General features: G+C 37.7%; 1 protein-coding gene across 4 annotated transcripts in view; it reads left to right on the top strand.

The window, feature by feature from the left end:
- Nucleotides 1–255: 255 nt before the first annotated feature.
- ATAD2B (ATPase family AAA domain containing 2B) overlaps nt 256–24662 on the top strand; it is a 127710-nt gene continuing 103303 nt past the window's right edge. For 3 of the 4 annotated variants that reach the window (XM_069582664.1, XM_069582662.1, XM_069582661.1), the window contains exons 1-5: nt 269–926; nt 16814–16965; nt 21762–21811; nt 22168–22321; nt 23743–23845. In XM_069582664.1, coding sequence (XP_069438765.1) covers nt 711–926; nt 16814–16965; nt 21762–21811; nt 22168–22321; nt 23743–23845 — 675 coding nt within the window. In that variant the 5' untranslated portion in view covers nt 269–710. Of the gene's footprint in view, nt 927–16813; nt 16966–21761; nt 21812–22167; nt 22322–23742; nt 23846–24662 lie in introns of all 4 variants that reach the window. The other variant, XM_069582663.1, reaches the window with a different exon arrangement.

Below are 24662 nucleotides of genomic sequence, written 5' to 3'. Positions count from 1 at the left end.
CGGCCTTTGCCAGTCCTTTCTGGCTCCATCCAGGGCACCTGGGGGTGATGGTGGGGATGCTGATGTAGCCAGGCCTGGCCGGGTATGAAGGTTCCACGACCGACTCCAGCGCGCTAGCTCATCCCGAGCACATTCTGGTTTTTCTCATCCTCACTTCCTCGGCCGCTGGCCAGACCTGGAAACCATAGAGCTAACAGCCCAGAGCGTCCCTTCCGTGGCCGCCGAGCGCTGACAGCGCGCCGCTGGGAGGGGCCTACTGGAGGGGCGGGGGAAGAGGAGGGAAAAGCCGGCAAGAGAAGGGCTGGCCGGCCTTGCAGCGCCCCGCAGCGGCCAGGCCGGAAGCGGTCTCGTCGGCCCTGCGGCGCTGGAGCCCTGACGCACGGAGCTCGAGAGCGAGAACGGGAGAGAAAGGGGCAGAAATGGCGGCTCCGCTCGGCTCCCGCTGAGGAGGGCGAAGCCGGCAGAGTCTGAGCCGTCGGCCCGGAGCATCGCTCCCGTCTCCCGCTACCTGTCTTCGCACGCCGACTTCCCTTCTTCTGCCCTGCTCTCGCCTGTCTTCGTCTGCGCTCCGCGGAGTCTGGTTCGGCTTGTCTTTCCCGGCCCGGCTCCACTGGCCCTGACTGCCCGGCCAGCGGGCCGGCCTTCCTTGGGTCTCCCCGCCGCGGCCGGCGCCGCTAGCGCGGCGTGGACCCCGTCCTCCTGGCTGGACCATGGTGAACACCCGGAAGAGCTCTCTGCGCCTTCTCGGATCTAAGTCGCCCGGGCCTGGGCCTGGGCCTGGGGCCGGAGTAGAGCCCGGGGCGACCGGAGGCAGCAGCCATTTCATCTCCTCTCGGACCCGCTCCTCCAAGACCCGTGCTGCCAGCTGCCCCGCCGCCAAGGCCGGGGGAAGCGGCGGCGCCGGCGTCGCTCTGGATGAGGCCCGGGTAAGAGCGCGGCGGCCCGAGTCCGGAGGCTGGCAGGTCCGCCCGGCCGCCCGGGCTTTGTCTGGCCGGGTCGGAGCAGGAAGCCTCCGGTGGGGACCGATCGGGCGGCTGAGACCCGGTCTGCGGGTGCGGTGGAGGGTGGCAGCCGGCTAGGTAGGGCCGCGACAGCTCTGCTGGCCGCGCTCTTTTGTGTGAAGAACGGGACTTGAGTCCAGGGGTGAGGGTTATTGCGGGGTGGGGGGGGTGGGGTGTTTGTCTTTTCGGGGACATCAGAACAGCCTCCTTTCTGTGTCCTTGTCCGGCCTGAGAGAGGAATTCTAGGGGAGCATGAGCGAGGGGCCAGAGTCCCCGTTTGGAAGGGCTGGAGAGGAGAAGTGAAAGTTTTCTGCGGTGTCAAACCCTTCTTGTGAAGTGTGTCAGCTCTTGCCGGTGTCTAACTCCCGTTTACTCTCAAACTGTTTGGGGGTGGTTCAAGTTGGTGAGGAAGTGAGCGGAGAGCTCCAGTTGGCAGCCAGGCAGGGATGCTGAAAAAAGTTTGTAGCTGCTCTGACAGCAACTTTAAAAACAAAATCAACACTATCGCCTCTCCAGGCAGGAGCGATCAAACGTGACGTTTAGAATCAGCCAGCCCGCTAACCGGGGTTCTAGAAGGGACTCGGTAGAGTTTGCTAGTAGAGCCTTCAGGTCGCAAAAGGGGCACGTCGAAAGAAACTTGTCGAATATTATTGGTAGTAGGCACTATCATCTCCAGATTGTTTGGTTTCTTGGATGTCTTCGTCTGGGTAATACGAATAGTTTATAAAAGATGAGTTAACACCACCGTTGTCCCATTACTGCGAAAGTGACATTTGAAGAATACCGGTGATGATTTAGTATTTTTTTTTTAAAGTGGTAGATACCGAAATTTATTACAAGGTAAAGCTCGAAGTTAGTACGTATGTTTTATCACTTTAAAGGACTCGATAAGGTTGTGTTATGAGATTGGTTATGAGTTTAGGAAAGAAAGTGTTGCTTCTGTCTAGAGAGAGACTAATTTTCTAAGAGTAGTTTGACTGGACATTGTTCATTTAAAATAACTCCTTTAAATCCACACCGTTTTATTATTCTTAGGGGAGAAAAGCAATATTTTATATAAGTGTTTACAAGATTATGTTTGTGTATGCTTTTTCTCTGTATCTCATACTGTTCTGACACTAATCAGAATGAACTAAGGCAAATACAATAGACACATTTTATTTTACTTTTCTGAAATATGTTGTATCTTTGAAAATATGTTTGGCCTTTACTTTGGTAAAATCTGGAAATATTTTTTAAACTGCCCTATGAGTAGACTGTTTTGGGTCTTATAGCTCTCTTAGGTGGAAATAAGAAAGCTGAGTCTGAAAGTTGTGCATACTATTCAGAATAATTATTCTCGACTTTCTGTTGAAATTATTCCAAACACGTACAAGTTTACTGACTTTCTGATGCTAACATCTATTTTAAAATAAAAGCAAGATAGGTTTTCTCTGTACCCTTAAGTACAAATAAAATATTTAGAGTGTAAGCATTTAATTGTATCATGCTATGAATGCCTCGTCTATTCTAGAGCAGTGTCTCAATCTGAAGCAATTAGCTCATCTGTCACTGATCATTTTGTGGTCCCATTTTTGAATTCATGGATATTATGCTGTCCTTACCCCCTGAGGAATGAGGTGAGGTAATTTGTCAGGCAGCTGTTATGGAGATGTTAAAAGGCAAGGAATCAATAATCTAAGGTGGAAATGAACATGTGGTAGCTTTTAAATTGCTAGAAGAATGAAAGATGTTAGAGCTCTTTCCAGAGAGATACTAATGAAACTGTTTCAAAGGTCCTTTCAAAATGGTTTAAAAAGACCATGAACAACAGGCCAATGAATATTTACTTTGAATATTTTTTTCCCCCCGCTTTAAGAAGATTTGTATTCTGATCCGAGTAGATGCTGGAATGATCTAGTTGCTTTTGCTGAGAAATTAAGATATTTACTAATCCTGTATTGTCCTTTAGAAGAGGATAAGTTATAATTCTAAATTTAAGTTTATAGACTGTATATTTATGAAGCATGCAGTATATTTCTTTGCTGTATATTTCTGAAATGGGTTGATTTGGGTTTGGTAAGCTCTTCCTTTCAAGTTTGTTTTCTGTTGCAAGAATTTAGCATTCTTGACTCACCCTTTCTGGTGTACTTAAAAGGCACCCTCTATGTCTGTGTGTCTTAGACATTTGCTAATATCTATAAAGACTTATTTGGTGGAAAATGGGGTTGCTTGTGCTGTTGCTTTAGGAGACTTATTTTTGTGGTAAGAGAGGTAGTCCGCTTAATATGATATGAAATGAAGAGATTCCCCTTTCTCTATTTTTGTGTGATGTTCTTCACTTTATAGGTGATGCTGATTTCACCTCCCACCCAGTCTGTCCTCTCTCATTTTAGACTATTTGATCCGCTGTGTCTAGAGACATTTTATTTGCTCTAAAAAGCCTTAGGACCATGAGCTGTCATAGCTTTGCCTTTTCCCCAGTGTATGTAAGATGGTGAAATAAACATGATACATATTGTAGGTTATTGGAATGATTTTTTTGTGCCTACACTATTTTAATGTCAAATTGACTTGTGCTCTGCAGTTTCTTATGTAATAATTTCTCCTATATACTTGGCTTTGTTTGCTTGTTTAACATGTATAAAACTTGACCTCTTTTAGGTCAGTTAATTAGCATTTATTTGCTAAGAGTCACTTGCAGCAAACTCATGCTGCAGTCAGAAACGGAAAGCAGTTTTTAAAAAATATTTCAACTCCCCTCCCCCCTTTTTTTAGTCTCTTTTAGGCCTATTTGTTGGTACTTTTGGCTTGTCACTAGCTTTTTGTGCTTTTTGAATCTTAGTTGAGAGAATCAAAATACATATCTTGAGTAACTTTATAGGTAAATCTGCTTGATTTTTATTTTTTAGGAAAAAATCTCTCAGGCCTTCTTTAATAGGCTCTTTTATCATTCTGTACTTTTTCTTTTCCAACATTCATTCATTTGCCAGTGTAATAGAAGCTGCATGGTGGAAGTTGAGGGTTAAACGTGGAAAAGAAGCCTGAGAGGGAAATATAACAATATATATAACTCTCAGATAAGTAGAGAAAAATACAAGTTCCTCAGAGTAGAGCAAATTTTTCCTTATGTCAAATTCATATGGAGCACCATATAGGTGGTATTGTGTAATGTTGTAAAACAATTTCTCCTGTCACAGTTTTGAACTGAAAGCAGCTATAAAGTTCATAGGCTTATCTCCAGGATTGAACTAAAAATGAAACTTAAAAAAAATTCATTTGTTGGCCATTTCTGGTAGTCCAGATATATAGACTTGCAGTTTTTTAGGTCACGGATGAAATTTACACTTGTAGAAGTGAATGCATACTAGTTCTTCAAGTCATTTTCCTTGGCGGATAATCTTTTTAACCATCCTTGGATACATCCTTGATTACATGTCTTCTAAATACTGATTATAGGTAAACCTGTAACCTCTGAAAGCTCAGTGGATAGGTGATAGGATTAACATGTGTTATGAGAAGTAAGGAGCCCAGCCAGTGTCTGCACCTGAGTGGAGAGTGATCCTGTCTCTTTAAGGTTCCACGTTAGGAGAGTGCCGCATTATTTTGAGTTATGTGTTTGGCATTTCCTTTTGGACACACATAATGAGGTTTCATTTGTGTACGTTCCTGAGTGGTTTCTTGATATTTGGGTTTTTGATCTTGTACTAGGAATGTTTTATGTTTCTGTTATGTGTCTGCTCTGGGGGAGAATTTTGTGAAAAATGAGTCATTGAGTAGAAAACATATAGAATTTTGGGTAAAAAGTTCTATGGAAGTACAAAAGTAGGGGGAAAACCATATGTAAAATGTGCTAACTTTATTTAAATATGCATTAGACAATTTTTAGAGAGACAAGTGTTGTTTGTTGCTTATATCAAACAATAGAAAAGCCATGTTAAAATTAATAGGTCGTGATTTGTTTTAGCTTTTAGATATTTTGAGTATATGCTGTAAGATTCTAAACTTCAGATGCTTTTGAGCTGTATTTTGGCATAAGATTTTTTAAATTTTCATTTTTAGAGTGTTTAATCTGTAGGTAGAATATATACCTTTGGTTAAAGTCTTTCTTTCCTAGACTCTTCTATTAGAGTAGTCTATAAGCTCCCTGGGACCAGGCACTATATTTCATTTTCCCCACAACTGCTGTATTCCCAGGGCCTAGTACATCATCTGACATATAGAAGATGCTTAATAAATACTTGTTAAGTGAGTGAATGGATAGCATAATAAGTAACCAATCTAGTGGGTAAAAATTGTGAGGATTGAACTCTGAGAATAGAGGGTAAATAAAACACAGTCCCCACCTTCATGGCTCTAAGTATGCATGTGGAATATACCTGAGAAATTGTTAACAGAAAAAATCAATTCAAGGTAGAGGCCAGATGACATGGATTCTCAGTGTGATAAGAGTTCTGATCCTTTACTCACTGCGTGTTTTGAGTGGAACTCTTTGATGTTCTTTAAGGATAGAGACTGTCGTGTTCATACCTATATCCTGAGTGCCTGCAACAGTGCCTTCCAGATGTAGTGCTCAGTAAACAGTCTCCTCTTCTCCCCTCTCCACCACTCAGATTGCAGGATCTCAGTTCCCTGACCAGGGATTGAACCTGGGTCACTGCAATGAAAGCACCAAGTCCTAGCCCCTGGACTGCCAGTAAAGAGTTTTTGAATGAATGAATGGAAAGTAGCTTCATTTGAAATTATTTTCATATTAGTGGTCTTCAGTTTTGCTGTATTTACATGTTGCAATTTGCCCAACAATTTGGCCCATTTGGTGGTATTCTAATAAGAAGGAGAGGGGTAAACTAAGGTTTACTTAGCATCTCATACCAGATGTTGAATGCTGTCTTATTCAACCCCTGCAATGACCCCATGAGGCAGGTGATGGTATCCTTATTTTACAGCTGAGGAAATTGAATTGGTGAAGAGGTTAAGTGGCCTGTAGAAGGCCTAATAGGCATTAGTAATAGGGTGATATTTAAGTCTAGTCATCTTTTACACATCTGTTTCTTACTGTCTCATCTGTATTTATCACTACTGTTTGATGCTGTTCATTCAGTTTTCACAAATATCTGAAAAAGTGAAGAAGGCTGCCATTGTACAGTCAGAAAATAACTGTATGTAGGCAGATTTTTACTAGGCTATCTGGAGTTGTAGTGTTTAGTATTGAGATTAGAAGAATGAACAGTAGCCTGTGGGGATATGAAATGCAAGACAGTGATTTTTTTCAGTAATTGCTTGCTGCCTGATTTTCAGGGGGTGGATGTAGGGAGAGGAGCAGGCATATAATGTGAAGATAATATTTTGGCAATATTTTTGTTTCCTACTATTTTAAAGCTGGTTTGGGAAAAAAAATCCCTATAAAAAGACCAAGTCGGGAACTTGTGATATGTGAAAGTTGGACCATAAAGAAGGCTGAGTGCCAAAGAATTTATGCTTTTGAATTGTGAAAGTGAAAATGAATTTGATCAGTTATGTCCGTCTCTTTGTGACCCCATGGACTGTAGCCCACCAGGTTCCTCCGTCCAGGGGATTTCCCAGGCAAGAATACTGGAGTGGTTTGCCATTTCCTTCTCCAGGAGATCTTCCCAACCCAGGGATTGAACCTGGGGCTCCCGCATTGTAGGCAGACACTTTACCATCTGAGCCACCAGGGAAGTCCAACTGAAGTGTAGTGCTGGAGAAGACTCTTGAGAGTCCCTAGGACTGCAAGGCGATCAAACCAGTTAATCCTAAAGGAAATCAACCCTGAATATTCATTGGAAAGTCTGATGCTGAAGCTCCAATACTTTGGGCACCTAATGTGAAGAGTTGACTCACTGGAAAAGACCATGATGCTGGGAAAGATTGAAGGCAGGAGGAAAAGGAGGTGACAGAAGACGAGATGGTTAGATGGTATCTCTGACTCAATGGACATGAGTTCACTGTCTGGGAAATAGTGAAGGACAGGGAAGCCTGGCATGCCACAATCCATGGCGTCGCAAAGAGTCAGACACAGCTTGGCAACTGAACAACAATTTGAGTAAATAAGACTCAATGCTTCTTGTTGCAGACCTCTGTTGAGCATTTTGGTACCTCTGTTAAGTGGCTTACTTGTTAGGGACCTTGAAGTTGCTTGATGAAAGTTCATTTCCCTTATAGCTTACTAACATCCTTTATCTCAAGTATACTTCAGTGCTCACACTTAGGGTGGGTGTTGCAGTTGTATTCTTGATTGTGCAAGTTAAGGGAATCCAATTTTAAAAAACAAAATCAAGCCCCAGCACACTGTACCTTCTTAATCAGTGTCACATTGTAATAATTTTAAATATGTATACAGAAACAGGGGAAATGTCTTTGAGAGATGTGTACAAACATGAGAGAAACTGGGGTAGTTTCTGTATGAAAATTTTGGAAGTATTTTAAATGAATTAAAAAATGTAACTTAATTTTCATGTTTTAGTTTTTACTCTTCTAATTAAGTCTCCAAGTTTATTAGATGGGAGAATTGAGAAGTGATAGTTGCCTAAGGCCATATGATTTTAAAAGCAATAGTTCAACAGGAAATGGAAGTTTCTTTCTTTAATTTTCAGTATCTATTGAGTGACTTGATGTGTCAGACACTGAAGGGAAAGAAGCGCACAAGACTCTTTACCTCAGCTCTTAGACAAAATATTTATTTAAAGTCATGAAATCAGTATTTCAAATAATATGGAAATGCGCAGAAAAAAGTTAAAGGACTTTCCCCACTCCCATGATTCCTTTAGTTCGCTCTTCCCAGGGATAACCACTGTTAAAGCTGGTGTATATCTTTGCAGACCATTGCACATGTAAGTATGGGTTATTTATACTCCTTACGATAATTATTTGTTCTCTTTAACTATGTATCATATGCATTCTTTCATATTTGTCCTTCTTGCTAGCTTTTTAACATTTTGTTGTGTCTTTACACCTCACTTCTTTAACTTTTCCCTGTTGATACACAGTTAGTTTTCTCCATGTTTTTAGTATTATAAATAATGTCACATAAAATGACCTTTTCCTTTTAGGCAAAGTGGAAATATTGAGTCAGAGGTATATTATACTTTAAATTTTTATAGTTTTTGCCAAATTGTTCTATAAATAGGCTAAAGCAATATACACCCCACTCCCCAAAACTCTCTGCACTTACGTTTTTGTATCTTTTACTGGCTGATGAAAGGAGTTAGGAGTTAAGTTTCTTGAAGGGGAGACTGTTTAATCATCAAGTATGTTTAGTATCTAACACAGTAATGCTGCTGCTAAGTCACTTCTGTCGTGTCTGAGTCTGTGCGACCCCATAGACGGTAGCCCATCAGGCTTCCCCGTCCCTGGGATTCTCCAGGCAAGAACACTTGAGTGGGTTGCCATGTCCTTCTCCAATCCATGAAAGTGAAAAGTGAAAGTGAAGTCCCTCAGTTGTGTCCGACTCTTAGCGACCCCATGGACTGCAGCCCACCAGGCTCCTCCATCCATGGGGTTTTCCAGGCAAGAGGACTGGAGTGGGGTGCCATTGCCTTCTCCTAACACACAGTAATAGATGTTAATAAATTTTGTTTGTGGAAGGAATGGATCACTGAAGATAATAAACTTATGAAGTTACGTTAATACTACAAAGCCAAGCAAGTATCCTTACTTGAGACTGTATCCACTGTTAGGCTGAAACTAACTGTACACATTTGTTACTTTTAGTGGTTGGCCAAATTGTTTGTTTTTTTTTCTTAGTAGCATTTAGTTGGAGAAGGCAATGGCACCCCACTCCAGTACTCTGGCCTGGAAAATCCCATGGACGGAGGAGCCTGGTGGGCTGCAGTCCATGGGGTTGCTAAGAGTCGGACACGACTGAGGGACTTCACTTTCACTTTTCACTTTCATGCATTGGAGAAGGACATGGCAACCCACTCCAGTGTTCTTGCCTGGAGAATCCCAGGGATGGAGGAGCCTGGTGGGCTGCCGTCTATGGGGTCGCACAGAGTCGGACATGACTGAAGCAATTTAGCAGCAGCAGTAGCAGCAGCAGCACTTAGTTATCTTTAACTCCATTTGAAACAATTTTGTTAGATTATAGTGTGACAAGTGTCACATCAGCTGTGCTTTAAAGAAAAAGCTTACTAAATTGGTGAACTTTTGTGTAGATATTTTAATATTGAAGATGGAAGGGAAAAAGCAACATTTTTGGCAGTTGTTGCTGTTCAGTTGCTAGGTCAAGTCCGACTCTTTGCAACCCCATGGACTGCAGCACACCAGGCTTCCCTGTCCCCTTCACTGTCTCCTGGAGTTTGCTCAGACTCATGTCCTCTGAGTCAGTGATGCCATCTAACCATCTCATCCCTCTGTCGCCCTCTTCTGTTCTTGCCCTCAGTCTTTTCCAGCATCAGGGTCTTTTCCAGTGAGTTGGCTCTTCGCATCAGGTGGCTAAAGTATTGGAGCTTCAGCTTCAGCGTCAGTCCTTTCAATGAATATATTCAGGGTTGATTTCCTTTAGGATTGACTGGTTTGATCTCCTTGCAGTCCAAGGGACTCTCAAGAGTGTTCTCTGGCACCACAGTTTGAGAGCATCAATTCTTCCATGCTCAGCCTTCTTGATGGTCTAACTGTTGCATCTGTACATGACTACTGGAAAAACCATAGCTTTGACTATATGGACCTTTGTCAGCAAAGTGATGTTTCTGCTTTTTAATACACTGTCTAGGTTTGTCATAGCTTTTCTTCTAAGGAGCAAGCATCGTATATACTTTTTACTGGCTAATTTAAGGAGTTAGGAATTAAGTTTCTTTAGGGACAGACTGTTTAATCATCAAGTATATTTAGTATCTAGCAAAGTAATATGTATGTACTTGTGTGCTCAGTCATACCCAACTCTTTCCGACCCCATGAACTGTACCCGCAAGGCTCTTCTGTTTGTGGAATTTTCTAGCAAAGAAATACTGGAGTAGGTTGCCATTTCCTCCTCCAGGGGATCTTCCTGACCCAGGGATCAAACCCGTGTCTCTTGCATCTCGTGCATTGATAGGTGCATTCTTTACCACTTGTGCCACCTGGGAACAAGGTAACACAGTAATAGGTGTTAGTAAATTTTGTTTGTGGAAGGAATGGATCACTGAAGATAATAAGCTTATGAAGTTATCTTACTACTACAGAGTCAAGCAAGTATCCGTCCTTGACACTATCTACCGTCAGGCTGCAGTTGTAGACACTTGTTACTTTTAGTGCTTGGGCAAATGGTTTGGTTTTTTCCTAATAGCACTTAGTTGTCTTTAACTCCATTTGAAACAATTCTGTTAGACTGTATGGTGACAGCTGTCACATCAGCATTCATTAAACAAACTTACAACATTGTTGAATCTTTGTGTAGCCATTATAATATTGAAGATGGAAGAAAGAAGCAATATTTTCAGCAAATTATGCTTTGTTGTTTCAAGAAAGGTAAAAATGCAACTGAAATGCACAGAAACATTTGTATAACATGTAGAGTCAGTGCTTTGACTGATGGAACGTGTCAAAAGTGGTTTGGGAAGTTTGCATGCTAGAGTTTATCACTGGACGATGCTTCATGGTGGAGTAGACCAGTTGAAGTTGATGCCAATCAAAGTGAAATAGTAATTGAGAACAATTTATGTTATACTATGTGGAAGAGAGCCTACATACTCAAAACATCCAAATCAAGTGCTGAAAATCATTTTCACCAGCTCGGTTATGTTCATTGCTGTGGTGATCGGGTTCCACATAAGTTAGTTAGGAAAAACCTTGACTGCATTTCTGCATGTAATTCTTTACTTAAATGTAATGAAAATGTTCCATTTTAACAATGTGATGGGTGATGAAAAGTGGATACCATACAATAATGTGGAATGGAAGAGATTGTAGGGCAAGTGAAATGAACCACCACCTACCACGGCAAAGGCCGATCTTCATCCCAAGAAGGTGATGTTGTGTATATGGTAGGATTGGAAGGGAGTCCTCTACTATGAGCAGGAGCAGATTCCAAACAATTAATTCCAACAAGTACTGCTCCTAGTTAGAGCAACTAAAAGCAGTGCTCGATGAAAATTGTCTGGAATTAGTCAACAGAAAATGCATATTCTTTTATCATGAAGACCTTTAGTGAGACTGCACATTTCTCTGATGACCGGGCAAAAACTGTTAGAGCTTGCTTGGGAAGTTCTGGCTCATCCACCGTATTTACCAGACATTGCACCTTCAGGTTTTCATTTATTTCAGTCTTTACAAAAATTCTCTTAATGGAAAAATTTCAAAAGACTATAAAAGGTACCTAGAACAGTTCTTTGCTCAGTAAGATAAAAAGTTTTGGGAAGGTGGAATTATGAAATTGCCTGAAAAGTAATAGAAGGTAATGGAACAAAATGGTGAATACATTGTTCAATAAAGTTCTTGGTGAAAGTGAAAAATGTGTCTTTCACTTAAAGACCGAAGAAAGTTTTTGGCCAGCCGAATACTTCCTCAATCTGGTTTTAACAATCTTATGCCCTGGTGTCTCAGATGGTAAAGAATCCATCTGCACTGTGGGAGACCTGGGATCATTCCTTGGGTTGGGAAGATCCCCTGGAGAAGGGAATGGCAACCCATTCCAGTATTCTTGCCTGGAGAATTCCATGGACAGAGGAGCCTGGTGGGCTCCAGTCCATGGGGCCGCAGAGAGTCAGACTGAGTGGCTAAGCACAGCACGTGAAGTAAGCAGTGGTTTTTGAGTTACGGTGGCCGTGCTACAACAGGAGACTGCTCTCTCTTTTAAGTCTGGCATGTTTTAGCCTGCCCGTTGTCTCTTTGTCATTTTAAATCATGTAATATTTTCAGATAAAAAGATATTATCTTCTAGGAAGAAAATTTCAGTTTAAACTGTAAGAGATATAAACTATTTTTGTCTTTTTATAACTCCTCAGCTCACTCATATTTTTCCCCCCTTTCTATAGTCTTTCATGACGATTGTTTAGAAATATTAAACTAGTAAGCTGTTGCTCTTGGGATATTTGAGGAAATTTTAGGATATTTTGTGTGCCTGAAGTTTTAGGACTTTGTAGAATAGTAGAATAGTATTGGCTCTAAGAAAATAAATAGCAGTGTGAGTTTGGTTTTCTGAAGTCATGGTAACTGCTGCCTCTGTGAATTCTTTTTACAAATGAAAGAAAAAGAAATTGCACTTTTAAGCTTTCTCATGAAAACAGGAGTACCCATTTTTTCAAAAGGTGAAAGAAAAAGCTGTCTTATAAAGGAAACTGGAACAGATTGATGGCACCAATATACTTTCTAACAGGGGCTGTTCCTGTTCTGTTTTTTCTTTTCTGTTTGAGGATCTTTTCCTCATCAGTTATTGTGCTCTTTTTAGGGGGGAAAGGGCTTGCTGCATGGTTTGTGGGATCTTAGTTTTTTCTTTTGAACTGTGGTGTTGGAGAAGACTCTTGAGAGTCCCTTGGACTGCAAGGAGATCCAACCAGTCCATCCCTAAAGGAAATCAGTCTTGAATATTCATTGGAAGGACTGATGCTGAAGCTGAAACTCCAATACTTCGGCCATCTGATGCAAAGAACTGACTTAGTTGAAAAGACCCTGATGCTGGGAAAGATTGAAGACAGGAGAAGGGGACAACAGAGGATGAGATGATTGGATGGCATCACCAACTCAATGGACACGAGTTTGAATAAACTCTGGGAGTTGGCGAGGGACAGAGAGGCCTGGTGTGCTGCAGTCCATGGGGTCGCAAAGAGTCTTCTCCAACACCACAGTTCAAAAGACACAGCTGAGCGACTGAACCGAACTGAGTTCTCCAACCAGGGATGGACCCCAACAGTGAAAGCACCAAGTCTTAACCACTGGACTACCAGGGAATTCCCCTCTTTAAATTTTTATTATAGCTTATTCTCTTCTGTGGTCCCTTTTCTGCTATTTACAAGAATCCAGGTCTCTTTAAAAAAAAAGTTTCTTCACTGACTTCTTTGACTTTGTAACCTCTTTAAGACTATTGTCTTATTTTTCTTAATTCTGACACTTTCAAGAGTAGCTTTGTGGTTTATCACCTGTACATTCTCACCACTCACTCAATTCTTCACTTAGTGATTTCCACCTCAGCATTTTGCAGAAATTGCCCTATCAGAAGTTACAGTGGAAAAAAAAAGTTACAGTGACCTCCTAATTAACAGTCCACACATTTACCAGCTTTTATACCATCTGATCTTCTATAACCAACCTCTACTCCCCTTGTTTGAGTGAGACACTATGTTTTTCACTAGTTTATGTGAGATCCTCTGCTCATCTCTGTAATGTAGGCATTTTTAAAAGGTTTTTTACTTTAATTCTCTTGTTTTTTTCACTCTGTATGTTACCTATGACCCTTTTAGTACAATTTCATATCTATCTATAGTCCTCACATCACTCTGTCTCAGAATTGTGAGACAGTCTGATAGACATCTCCCTAGATTTCTGGCTAGAATTCTAAACCTGACTTTCAAAGTCATAACTCACTGTTACATTTCTCCCATCAACATCTGCACACTACCTGTCCCCGCCCCCCCCCCCCCCCCCCCCCGCCACAGCCCTCCACCTTACTCCACAGCTCCTAAAACACAGCAACCACTTTTTATGCCCACCCTGTCTTTACATTTAATATTGGTGTTACTAATCTCTTAGTTATTCCACTTTCTGGAATCAATTTCTTATTTTCTACATTTATAATGCTGTATGAATCCATCATCAGGACTTGAATCAATCTCTTGGTTTACTAATTCACTTACTGCCTCGAGTTTTTCCTTTTTTAATGCTGTGCTTGGGTACATTCTTTTTGTTTTTTAAGTCCAGGTTCTAGATTTCTGAACAAATTCTAATCTGGACAGGAAGCCTTCCCTGAAAACCAGGGCAGCATACAATTCTTCTGTTTCATTATTCTCAAGTTCTTTTACCTAGTTTTAGGAGATTTATGGTAGAATAGTATTTAATATTTGTGGTACCTGATGAGTATGGTTTAAGAAACTCAGGGAATTCACTTTTACAAACTAGAAAGCTTTTCTACCTATTTTAGAAGGTTAGAGTTTAGCAAAAAGTCACTTAGGTGGGAAGGACAACTTCTTATTGTACTTTTTGTATGACTTGACATTATTACTATTATTCCTCTCTTGGAATGTATCACATCATTGAATCATGTTCCTCTGACAATTCTAGGTGTTTCATTATTGTTATAAAATAAAGTCCACATGATTTATGATGTCTTCCTTCATCTCAGCCTGCAGTTACCATTTTTTGCTTTCAGAGAATTGTGTATTTCTAGATTCTTTACCATCTGAGCCACCAGGGAATCCTATTCCTATTATAGTACTTACTATAATTTGCTATATATTATTACTGTAGTTGTCAATTTAATAGATTGTGTATAAGGTTTAAGAAGATTTTAGTCTTTTTTTAAAACTATTATCTAGTCCTCCCCGCCATGTCTTATGTGCACAGTAGGTCCTCAACAAATGTTTGTTAAATGAAATTATTCCCTTTGTTTGAAATGCCTTTCCTGCTCATGGATTGTAATCACTCTGACATATTGCTAAATGACTGTGGGTAGATTGCATAATCTCTCCTAAATATTTTTATCCTGAAACTAGCAACGCCTTCCCTCAAAGGGTTAGGTTATAATTAACTAGTAAAATGCTTTGAAGAAGTTAAAGTTGAGCATTATGATCATCCTATTAAAGGTGAACTGTTGGTATCAGGTTTGTAGGTAAAGCTTTCCCAAAGCTTGAAGTTTAATTAGATGGTGTTGAAATAATTATTTTGTAGTATTTGCATCTTGTTTTTTTTGCTTTACTTAAATCCCTAGAGTTCTTTGGAGGGAAGGAAGCCTTTGTAATGCTGTTTATAAGCCGACTCATGATTGAAGTCTTTTCACTGTAGGAGTAGTATAGTGAAGCATTTAAGATGATGTGTATCATGCTATACTTAAATCTTTTATATGCCAGAGATCCTTAGACTTGTGTGTGCTGAGAATCCTTTGGAGGCCCTCATTGAAAATACCCCACCTCCACCCAGGGTTCTAGTTTAGCAGGTTATATTTCTTAATGACAAATCAGGTGCTTTCTGATTCAGTCAGTATGTGAACAACACTTTGAGAGATACTCCTGAATGAAGCTGTAAAAAGCCTATAGAATATGAGAGAATGACTAGTAAATAAACATATAAACTCATATCACTTATGATATTCAAAGTCATTAGTTATATAATATTCACAGAGTTATATAATAACTCTTATATTTTAAAAATGGCTTAACTTCAAATACTTTTACTATTTTTCCTTTAATTCAATAAGTACATAGTACTTATTCCTAGAGTGTATTTGTGAAACTTTAGTACCTACAGATGACTCCAGTTGGTGATGGACAAGGAAGCCTGTTGTGCTGCAGTCCATGGGGTCCCACAGAGTCGGACGTGACTGAGCAACTGAACTGACAGATGCCCCATGAAAAAAGAGCTTGATTAAATAAGTTTGGGAATTGTTATATACTGTCATCCCTACTTGGAGATTTATATTGCATATTAACTTTTTTTTCTGTATCACTGTGTGGCCTGTGGGATCTTAGTTCCTCTACCAGTGATGGAACTTGTGCCCCTTGCACTGAAAGTAGAGAGTCTTAACCATTGGACTGCCAGGAAAGTCACTGCGTGTTAACATACTAAAGACTCTTACAAGTCCTGAAGCAAAAAACCTTGGACCTCATTGTTTTCTGAAATTTATTTGACTGTGACCTTTCCTTTCTTTCTCCTAGCAATTTCTATTAATTTACTGAACAAACTTGAGGAAATTTTGCTTTTTCTTTCCTCCCAGTTAGGAAATGAGTGAATGAATTGAGTAAGGAGGGTTGGGGAGGGAAAATTCTTAGTAGGATGCCAACTAAACTATATAGGAGTGATTGGATTAGATAATTACCACCATGATAGTATTGGATAAAGGCAAGTAGCAGTCAGTGAATGCTGTGGCTAGTGAGTTTGATGAAGAACAGAGTATTGGTTAATTTTAAGAATGATTTCACATAAACTAATCAAATACAAAGGGAAAAATAGTGACTTTATAGTGGGAAAACCTGGCAGACACCAACTTGATTAGGTGATCAAGGTTATTCTTAGTGATGGGTAGGTACAACATGCATAGTATCCTGTCTGTATATTCTTCCGTGAATGTTATGGCCTGAATTGGGTTATGGGGAACATCAGGTAGACCCAGACTGATGATCATTCCAGAGAATTAAAAAGCTTATATTCTTTACAGTCAAGGGCATGAAAACGAGGAACTGAGGGGACTGTTCCAGATAGGAGACAGAGGAGGTCTGATAACTATATACAGTATATGTTCCTGGATATAATTCTGAATCAGAAAGGAAAGAGAGATCATGTTGGGACATATGATAACATTTGAATGTATCTGCAAATTAGCTCTGTGTTATATCAATGATGATTTCCAAATTGGGAGGATTGAATGATATTAATGTAGCAGAATTTTCTTACTTTGTAAGTTACACACTGGAGTATTTCAGAGAGGAATGATGAATCATGTCATAAAAAGATATATCTACACATCTTTTCTGTAGGCCTGAAATTATTTTAAAATAAAAACCATACATACTTTTTTGAGCATAAATTTATCTTTCTAACTTTTTTGTTTTTGTATTTGCAGATGATTACATTTTGCTACACTTGTAGAAGGGTTCCTTCTGTAGATAGTTTTTGGTTGAATATCCACTATCCAGGAATTTAAGAATTCTATGAATTTTAATAAAAAATGCATTTTAAACGTTTTCTTTCAGAAAGCTGAAGCTGATGGTAGTTTAAGTGATAGCCATGTGTCTCCTCCAGCCAAACGCACTTTGAAACAACCTGACTCTGTTTGCAAAGACAAATCAAAATCACGAACTACTGGTCAGCGAGAAGAATGGAATATATCAAGTGGACAGGCCAGGTGAGAAGGGAGAACTCACCCATTGTTCTTTCATAATTTTTTTAATGGGATTCAGGGCTGATATTAATGCTAATTTTCTTAAATTATAAAACCACCTGTCTAGGAATACTTATAAATTGTATTAAGCTTATTTTATAATTTTTGTATGTAATTTTATTTTCTCTAAATATACCAAAAATACATTTAGTATGTAATAGAAACTATTATTACTTAAAACATTAAGAATTTTGATAGGTCTTGAATGTGCATACATGTTTATACTCCTGAAAATTTAAATAAAAACAGTGGTTAGAAGTATATTTTTTATTTGAAAATACAACCTCTTCTTCCTAAAATTATTAAATATTCCACTTGAATTGGTATGCTAAAATGTAATAAAATCTAAATTAATTTCTAATAAATCTTTTCATGTATCTGATTGTTTTCAACTTAAATTTTCTCTGTCTGTTTTGATATGTATTATAAACATAATTTTACTCACCAAAGTAAGTGGTAATGTAATGTAGATAGGATAGCTGTACACACACTCAGAAGAGATTTAAATTTTCAGCTTAGAATCCTTAGCTTCTCTTTTTTCCAAAGTCTTTGATGTAAAAGTGCTGATGATATGCCAAATGTGAACAAAAGTAAAAGGGAATTCCTTTTTGACAGTATTTTTATTTTATGTCTGTAGGTAAATTTTGAACACTGTTATTAGTCTTTAATGAAAATAATCTTTGGAGTTATATAGATTTTGATAGGCATTATACATTTACTTGGAGAAGGCAATGGCACCCCACTCCAGTACTCTTGCCTGGAAAATCCCATGGACGGAGGAGCCTGGTAGGCTGCAGTCCATGGGGTTGCTAAGAGTCGGACATGACTGAGCGACTTCACTTTGACTTTTCACTTTCATGCACTGGAGAAGGAAATGGCAATCCACTCCAGTGTTCTTGCCTGGAGAATCCCAGGGACGGGGGAACCTGGTGGGCTGCCATTATGGGGTCGCAGAGTCAAACACGTAGCAGTAGCAGCAGCATACATTTACTAGTCTCTAAAGTCTGTGCCTAATTTAATATGTACCACTTTATTTAAAATTTTTAATTTTGCATTGTCTGAGAGCTAAGTTGAAAATTATGTGAATCAGTCTATTGATTTTTTTTTTAACTTTCCCAACTTTCCCATACTCATTCATCTGAGATGAAACAGATCCAGATCACTATAATGATGTCACTTAAAATAAGTACTTCCCTCTAATTATACTTCTACACCTGATTTATGGGTTGTAATCTGTATCCTGTGTTTATTAGATGAGTGAATCAGGCTTCTTTTTCTAACAAATGTTTCTAAAAAGTATTCTTTTACTGTTAAAAGTTTTGCCTTTAATTGTGAGATAATTTTAACAGTATAACTCATGTATGAGCCTCTCTAGTACAGTAGATTTGCCACACCTTATCCACTCATAGATCTGTATAAATTAATCTTAATCATGTCTTTCATGTAAAAAGAAGGAGTTTTGCTTCCATTTAGATACCTGAAGAGTTTGATATTCCTTTCAAAAAACTTTAAGTACATTTTGAATAAGAAACTTAAGAAATAATGAATACTAATAGAATTTACTGCTTCTGTTTTGGCAGGAGAATAATGTTTAGCAGTTCACACAATTTTAAAGGTTTTTGGGTTAAACTTTCATCGAGGACTGTGATTAAGTGCTACACTGCTACAGTCTTTTAGTATTTCAGATGACCTGAAAAGAAAATGCCATTTGGTCTGTCAGATTCAACAGAATTGAATTTTGGGGAAACTTGTAGTTAAAAATATTGTAGATTTTGAGATAATATTAATACAAAAATCAAGATTTATATGAGTGCTTATATTAGTTTTTATGTCATGAACCTGAGAATCCTAATTCCTTTATTTTGGTAATCTAAAGTCCTAAGAGCATCTAAGGTAAAATGACTGAAGTCCTTTCAGGAAAATGATTTTTTAAAATACAGTTCATTTGGAGGAAAATTGAATAAAGATAAAAATTAGTATTAGCTATGAAAAATGATGAATCTTAAAGGACTTTAACAACCATTAAATTCTGTAAAGAAACTACTGTTGATTGGTAAAATAACATTTAGGAATAACTTTTAGAGATGAAGATAGAGATTAAAATGGAACTAGAACTTTGTCATCTTCATAAATGATTTGAGATAGAGTATAAGTTTTCTTTGGGGGAAGAATCTGGGTTTATGTATTTAAAGCCCCAAGTGTATCAGTATAGTTACAGTGATTGATAATATTTTTGTAAAATGAGGATTTTCTTGGTAAAAATCTTTTACTGTATTACATCTTTTCTTCTTTAGCTTATATGTAGAAACTCATAATTATACTTGCTAACCTAGATAGCTGTTGCAGCTTACAAATATTTTGAGTTCAGAATCCCATTTCATTGACTTTTGTCACTTGACATTTATTTAGCCACTAGATATTTATCTAATTTGGAGGCTGTGTGTTGGGGAGTAGGTGGTTGGGAGAGTCAATATGGAGAACATGGCATGCATTTGATAAATCTGTAGAATAATAGAGAGACATACTCTGAGGAACACATGAAATTAAATCTTTGAAAAGCCTAACTGCACTAAAGTGTAATATGTGTGAAAATTTTGTTTTGTGGTCAGATGATTAAGGAGTAGTGAGGTTAGGCAGAAGTATAATCACCACTGCTGAGGCTCATTAGAATTGAAGGCTGGTAGTGGTTAAAGTTTTTCCAAATGAATGCTTTTGCTGAATTGAGGTTTAAAATTCTCATAAATCATTGAATACCTTGGGTTTATGTGGGTGAATAAATAATGATTTTTGAGTCTGGTATTGAACTGGTAGAATGTTCCACATAATTAAAGATGTAGAAACTTTTAATGTAATAATTACTGAAGGCAGTGATAGTGTCTCCATTTAAAAAATTTAGGGTAAAGAGATAAAGGTAAATATCCCTCACTTACTCCCCATTTTAAAAACAAACAAAGGGGACTTCATAATCATAAAGGATTTATTAGAGGATTCATTTAATCAGTGAAACTGCATGGTTACATTTTAAGTGATTAATTTTTGGGAACATTGATTCAAAAGACTTTTTAAGCACTTATAGAATTGTATAGGCAGACCAACTCTTGAAATACCAATATTATCTTTTTATACCCGAGTATTCATGTTCTATCTCCTTTTTTTTTCTTTCTCCTTTTTATAAAGAGAAATGATAATGGTACAATGATGACAATAAGCTATGATTGTAAGATAATGGGATTGACTGAAGAAGTTTTCTTTTTTCTCCCACCTTAAATCAGATCTTTCATTAGCAATGAAATAAAGGCAAGTAAGCACTGTCTTCTTTAGAGGAACAAAAATTGTTACTGTGCTTTCATCCTAGTGATGTTATTTTTTCAACAGAGTTTTAGATTTCTTATGTAGAATGATTTTAGGGTTAGCATCTCTTCTTTTGAATAATATATGTGAAATTCCAGCCATTTGGTCTTACATACAGCTAAAATTCATTTGAAGCCAAGAGTTGTGAATTAACTGATTAAACTGAGTTAATGTTATGTTGGATCCAAAGCCAAAGTGTATTTATGCTTTTTCTATGTGGTTTTAAGTGGATTTTAAGAGTGATTCTAGGAAATTCCGCATGTATAATGTTTTAAGGAATAACCTAATAACATCAATTTTATTGCTTTATAGTCAAGCTCATATACCAGGAGAATTGTGTAATAAAGATTCTAAAAATGAAATACTTTCCAAGAAGTAGTATTTTAGAACAAGATGGTTGTGTTGTTTACCTGGGGAAAGGGGGGATGGAGTTTTTTGTTTTTGTGTTCTTGATACGTAACAGTTTTTGTTTATATCATGTAGTCATTCCGTTTGTGACTTTTACTAGACAGGGACATTTATAATTAATATTTATAACATTTAATATCTATAATTAACATAAAGCATGCTAGAGTAACCAAAAATGTTAGAATATTTTACTTAAAAAATGTTGTGCAAACCACATAGATAAGCAGAAGAAAGTCATATATACTATTTTTTGAATGTCTTCTCTCCCTTTTTTAATATTTGGAAATAATAATTGTTGGGTGTTTCAAAAAATAAGTTTATGTTGACAGCTCTTTTATTATGTAACAATTTTTAGTTTTTGAATTTTAATTATAGTAAGGTATACTGCAACTTTCTTCCATTAAGTTTTCATATTTTGATGACACTTTAAGTATCTTTCTAGTGACTGAACATTTCTGTCCCTCCACCAAAAGGGAGAGTAGGTACAGTGACTTTTGAGAGATTAACTGAGTTTTCATGTATTAGTTTAGAATGTGTAATATAATACTTTGAAGAAATTATTAAACTTTGTTGGTATTCAAGTACTTTTTTCTTCTTACAATTTATTGCTTGAATAACTTTGTTTGAATCTTAGGTTGTCAATGGAAACAAGTAGTAAAGGTCTGTGACCATTGCTATTTATGGCATTAGTTAACTTTATGATACATACAAAGCTTAAGCCTTTCCATTGGATTTTAATTTATAGAGTTGAAGACAGAGTGAGTTCAGTTTATAACTTGTTATTAAAGCTTTTCTTGAAGTAATGAAATGACTTTTCACTAATGTATTTTATTAATTTGTATATTATCAATCTTAAGGTAAAAAAATGTTTTCTTTCCTTTTAAAAAAGTAATATTGCATTAGTGACATTTTAAAGATTAAAGTGATTCCACCAGCATTGCATTTTTGTTTCTTTAAATGAATGTTGATGTGTTTGCATATTAAATATAATTGTGTTCTAGGTTAACTTCTCAGCCTGGTGCTACATTACCAAACGGACATAGTAGCTTATGTGAGTATTCTGTTATGAAACTGGTTAGTATTGAAATACTTATAATGTTGTTAGAGTTCTAAAGTGGGGTAAAATAGCATAATTTACTAGTATGCTCAGCATACTGTTGGAAGTGACTGGATTACAGTCATGGTAAATATGTATATAATTGTTAAACATTGAGAAATTAGTACAATTGAAATAATTTAAGTTAACATGGCAGATTATAAACAGTTTTAGAAATTTTACATTATTGGGTATTAGAGCCGTTTAAGAGGTTATAGTAAGTTCCTTATAGTCTTTTTAAAGTAATTTTTGATTTTTTTCTTTCTTTGTATACTCTGTACTTTGAAATGGAAATTTCTCTCTCCTTGTAGCCCTTCGAAGCCATCCCCATCGAGGGGAAAAGAAAGGAGATGGGGAACTTTCTTGTATAAATGGTGACATGGAAGTCAGAAAAAGCTGTCGTTCCAGGAAAAACAGATTTGAAAGTGTGAACCAGAGTTTGTTATTTGATCAACTGGTAAATAGGTATGAATGTTTTTGCAGTAAGCAGTTTCATGTAATTGTTTTTTTTTTCAAGCCAGTTATGTTTTAAAAAATAACTTAGGCACTGACTTAGCAATCAGTATTTAAAAATTTAATTTGAATTAACCTTGGTTAGCTTTAGTCACTTTACTAGATTTAATGCAATTTATGTGATAGCATCTTTTTTTCTCATAGTTTTTAAGCTCTTGTGCATAGTTAGATAATACAAAAAGTAATTTTAACTTCACTACTATAGTCCTTTAATATTTGCTCATTTAACATTGATGTTTTGACAGTTTTCAAGAAACATTAAGTTCCATTACTGATATATAATAGGTATAATTTTACTTAGTCAAGATTCTGAATTGAAAGTCTTTGGAGACTGCACATGTTGGATATAGCCTAGCTGACTCCTCAGCATCTATGTGCAATGAAACTGTATTCTTCTCAAATAATAAATCATTCCTACTTAATCCTTGCAATAGCCTGGAGAAGGGAGATGAGTGTAATTCCTATTTGAAAGGGGAGGAAATTATATTTTATTGTGGTAGTGTCAGATTTGAGTATTAGTTATTATTTGTTAAGTACCTAGATCAGTATCTGAACACATAGGAAGTGCTGTGTGTGTTTAAAATGTCAATGTCAAAAAAAAAAAAGTCAATGTCAGTATATATTTTGTGGATGTCCGTTTCCTCTAATTTCTAAATAATCTGCCCTTGGAGTGGGAGGTGGGAGAGAGGTTTAAGAGGAAGGGGACATATGTATTTATGCTGATTTATGTTGATGTATGGCAGAAACCAGCACAATATTGTAAAGCAATTATCCTTCAATTAAAAATAAGTAAAATTTTTGAAAAAGAAAAAATGTATCAGTTCAGTTAACCTTATGCTGGCTCTAAAATTTTTACAAATTCTTTATTCTATACAATTTTTAATACCATTTTCAAATAAAAAGATTTGAATTAGTTTTTTTTTTTTTTTTTGGTTCCGTGGATCTGATAGTTATTTGTAGTAGTATTATGAATTTAAATATTTGAAGCTGTGTAAACAAAGGTCTTCTATTTGTAAGTTTTATTTTAATATATCATGACAGAAGATGTTCTGTTTCTGTCTGTCTTTTCTTTTTTGGCCATGCTGCATGGCTTGTGGGATCTTAGTTCCCTGGACCAGGGATAGAACCCAGGCCCTAGCAGTGAAATCACTGAGTCCTAACCACTGGACTGCCTAGGGCATTCCCTGTTTCCATCTGTTTTGAGGCATTATCTTCTAATGGATGCTAGTTCAGAAGAAGATATTAATTGGGATATTAGGTACAGTTAGAAATTAGATGGCTTAATTATGCTTTGATGGTGAGCTCTTTTACCTGTATGATATAGAGTTTGATCCTGCAATTGTCTAAACCCTAGTTTTATTATGTAATTGTAGTACTGCTGAAGCTGTACTCCAGGAAATGGACAACATAAACATTAGACGGAATCGTCGATCAGGAGAAGTAGAACGGCTTCGAATGTGGACAGATACAGAATTTGTGAGTATGTTAACCTTAACAACTGTCCCTGGTGGCTCAAAGGGTACAGAATCTGCCTGCAGTATGGGAGACCCAGGTTTGATATCTGGGTCAGGAAGATCCCCTGGAGGAGGAAATGGTAACTCACTCCAGTGTTCTTGCCTGGGAAATCCCATGGACAGAGGAGCCTGGCGGGCTACAGTTCATGGGGTGGTAAAGAGTCGGACATGACTGAGAGGCTAATGCAATGACAACAGCAACCATTGCAAGTAGTTTTTATTTTGATTGAGGAATTCAAAGAGAGAGAGCAGCATTTGGATTTTCTTGAATTAATAAAATTGTTCCTTTTTCGTTTCCAATTTAATCTGAGATTTTATTGTTTTCTTTTTTCTTTTATCCATACCTTGCTTGCCACAAGCTTCCTCAAAAGACCCTCTACCCTTTTGCCAGAGAGATCTCCTGGAGAAGGAAATGGCAACTCACTCCAGATTCTTGCCTGAGAAATCCCATGGACAGGGGAGCCTGGTGGGCTACAGTCCATGGGATGGCTAAAGAGTTGGATGCAGCTTAGTGACTAAACAACAACATCTTAAAGTACAACTCTGATTCTGTTGTCAACTATTAAGGTTTTTTTTTTTTTTTTTTTGGCTGCACTATGTGGCATGTGAGATCTTAGTTCCCCAACCAGGGATCGAACCTATATCCCCTGCATTAGGAGTATGGAGTCTTAACCACTGAACCACCAGGGAAGTCCCTTTAATGGTTTTTTAATGTGTGCTGAATTAATTAAAATCACCTTAGATAGCCATTGGGTATTTACTATATGACACAGGGAGCT

This window comes from Ovis canadensis, chromosome 3 (assembly GCF_042477335.2).
Source record: "Ovis canadensis isolate MfBH-ARS-UI-01 breed Bighorn chromosome 3, ARS-UI_OviCan_v2, whole genome shotgun sequence".
NCBI lineage: Eukaryota > Metazoa > Chordata > Mammalia > Artiodactyla > Bovidae > Ovis > Ovis canadensis.
This window is presented reverse-complemented; position numbering and strand designations above follow the sequence as displayed.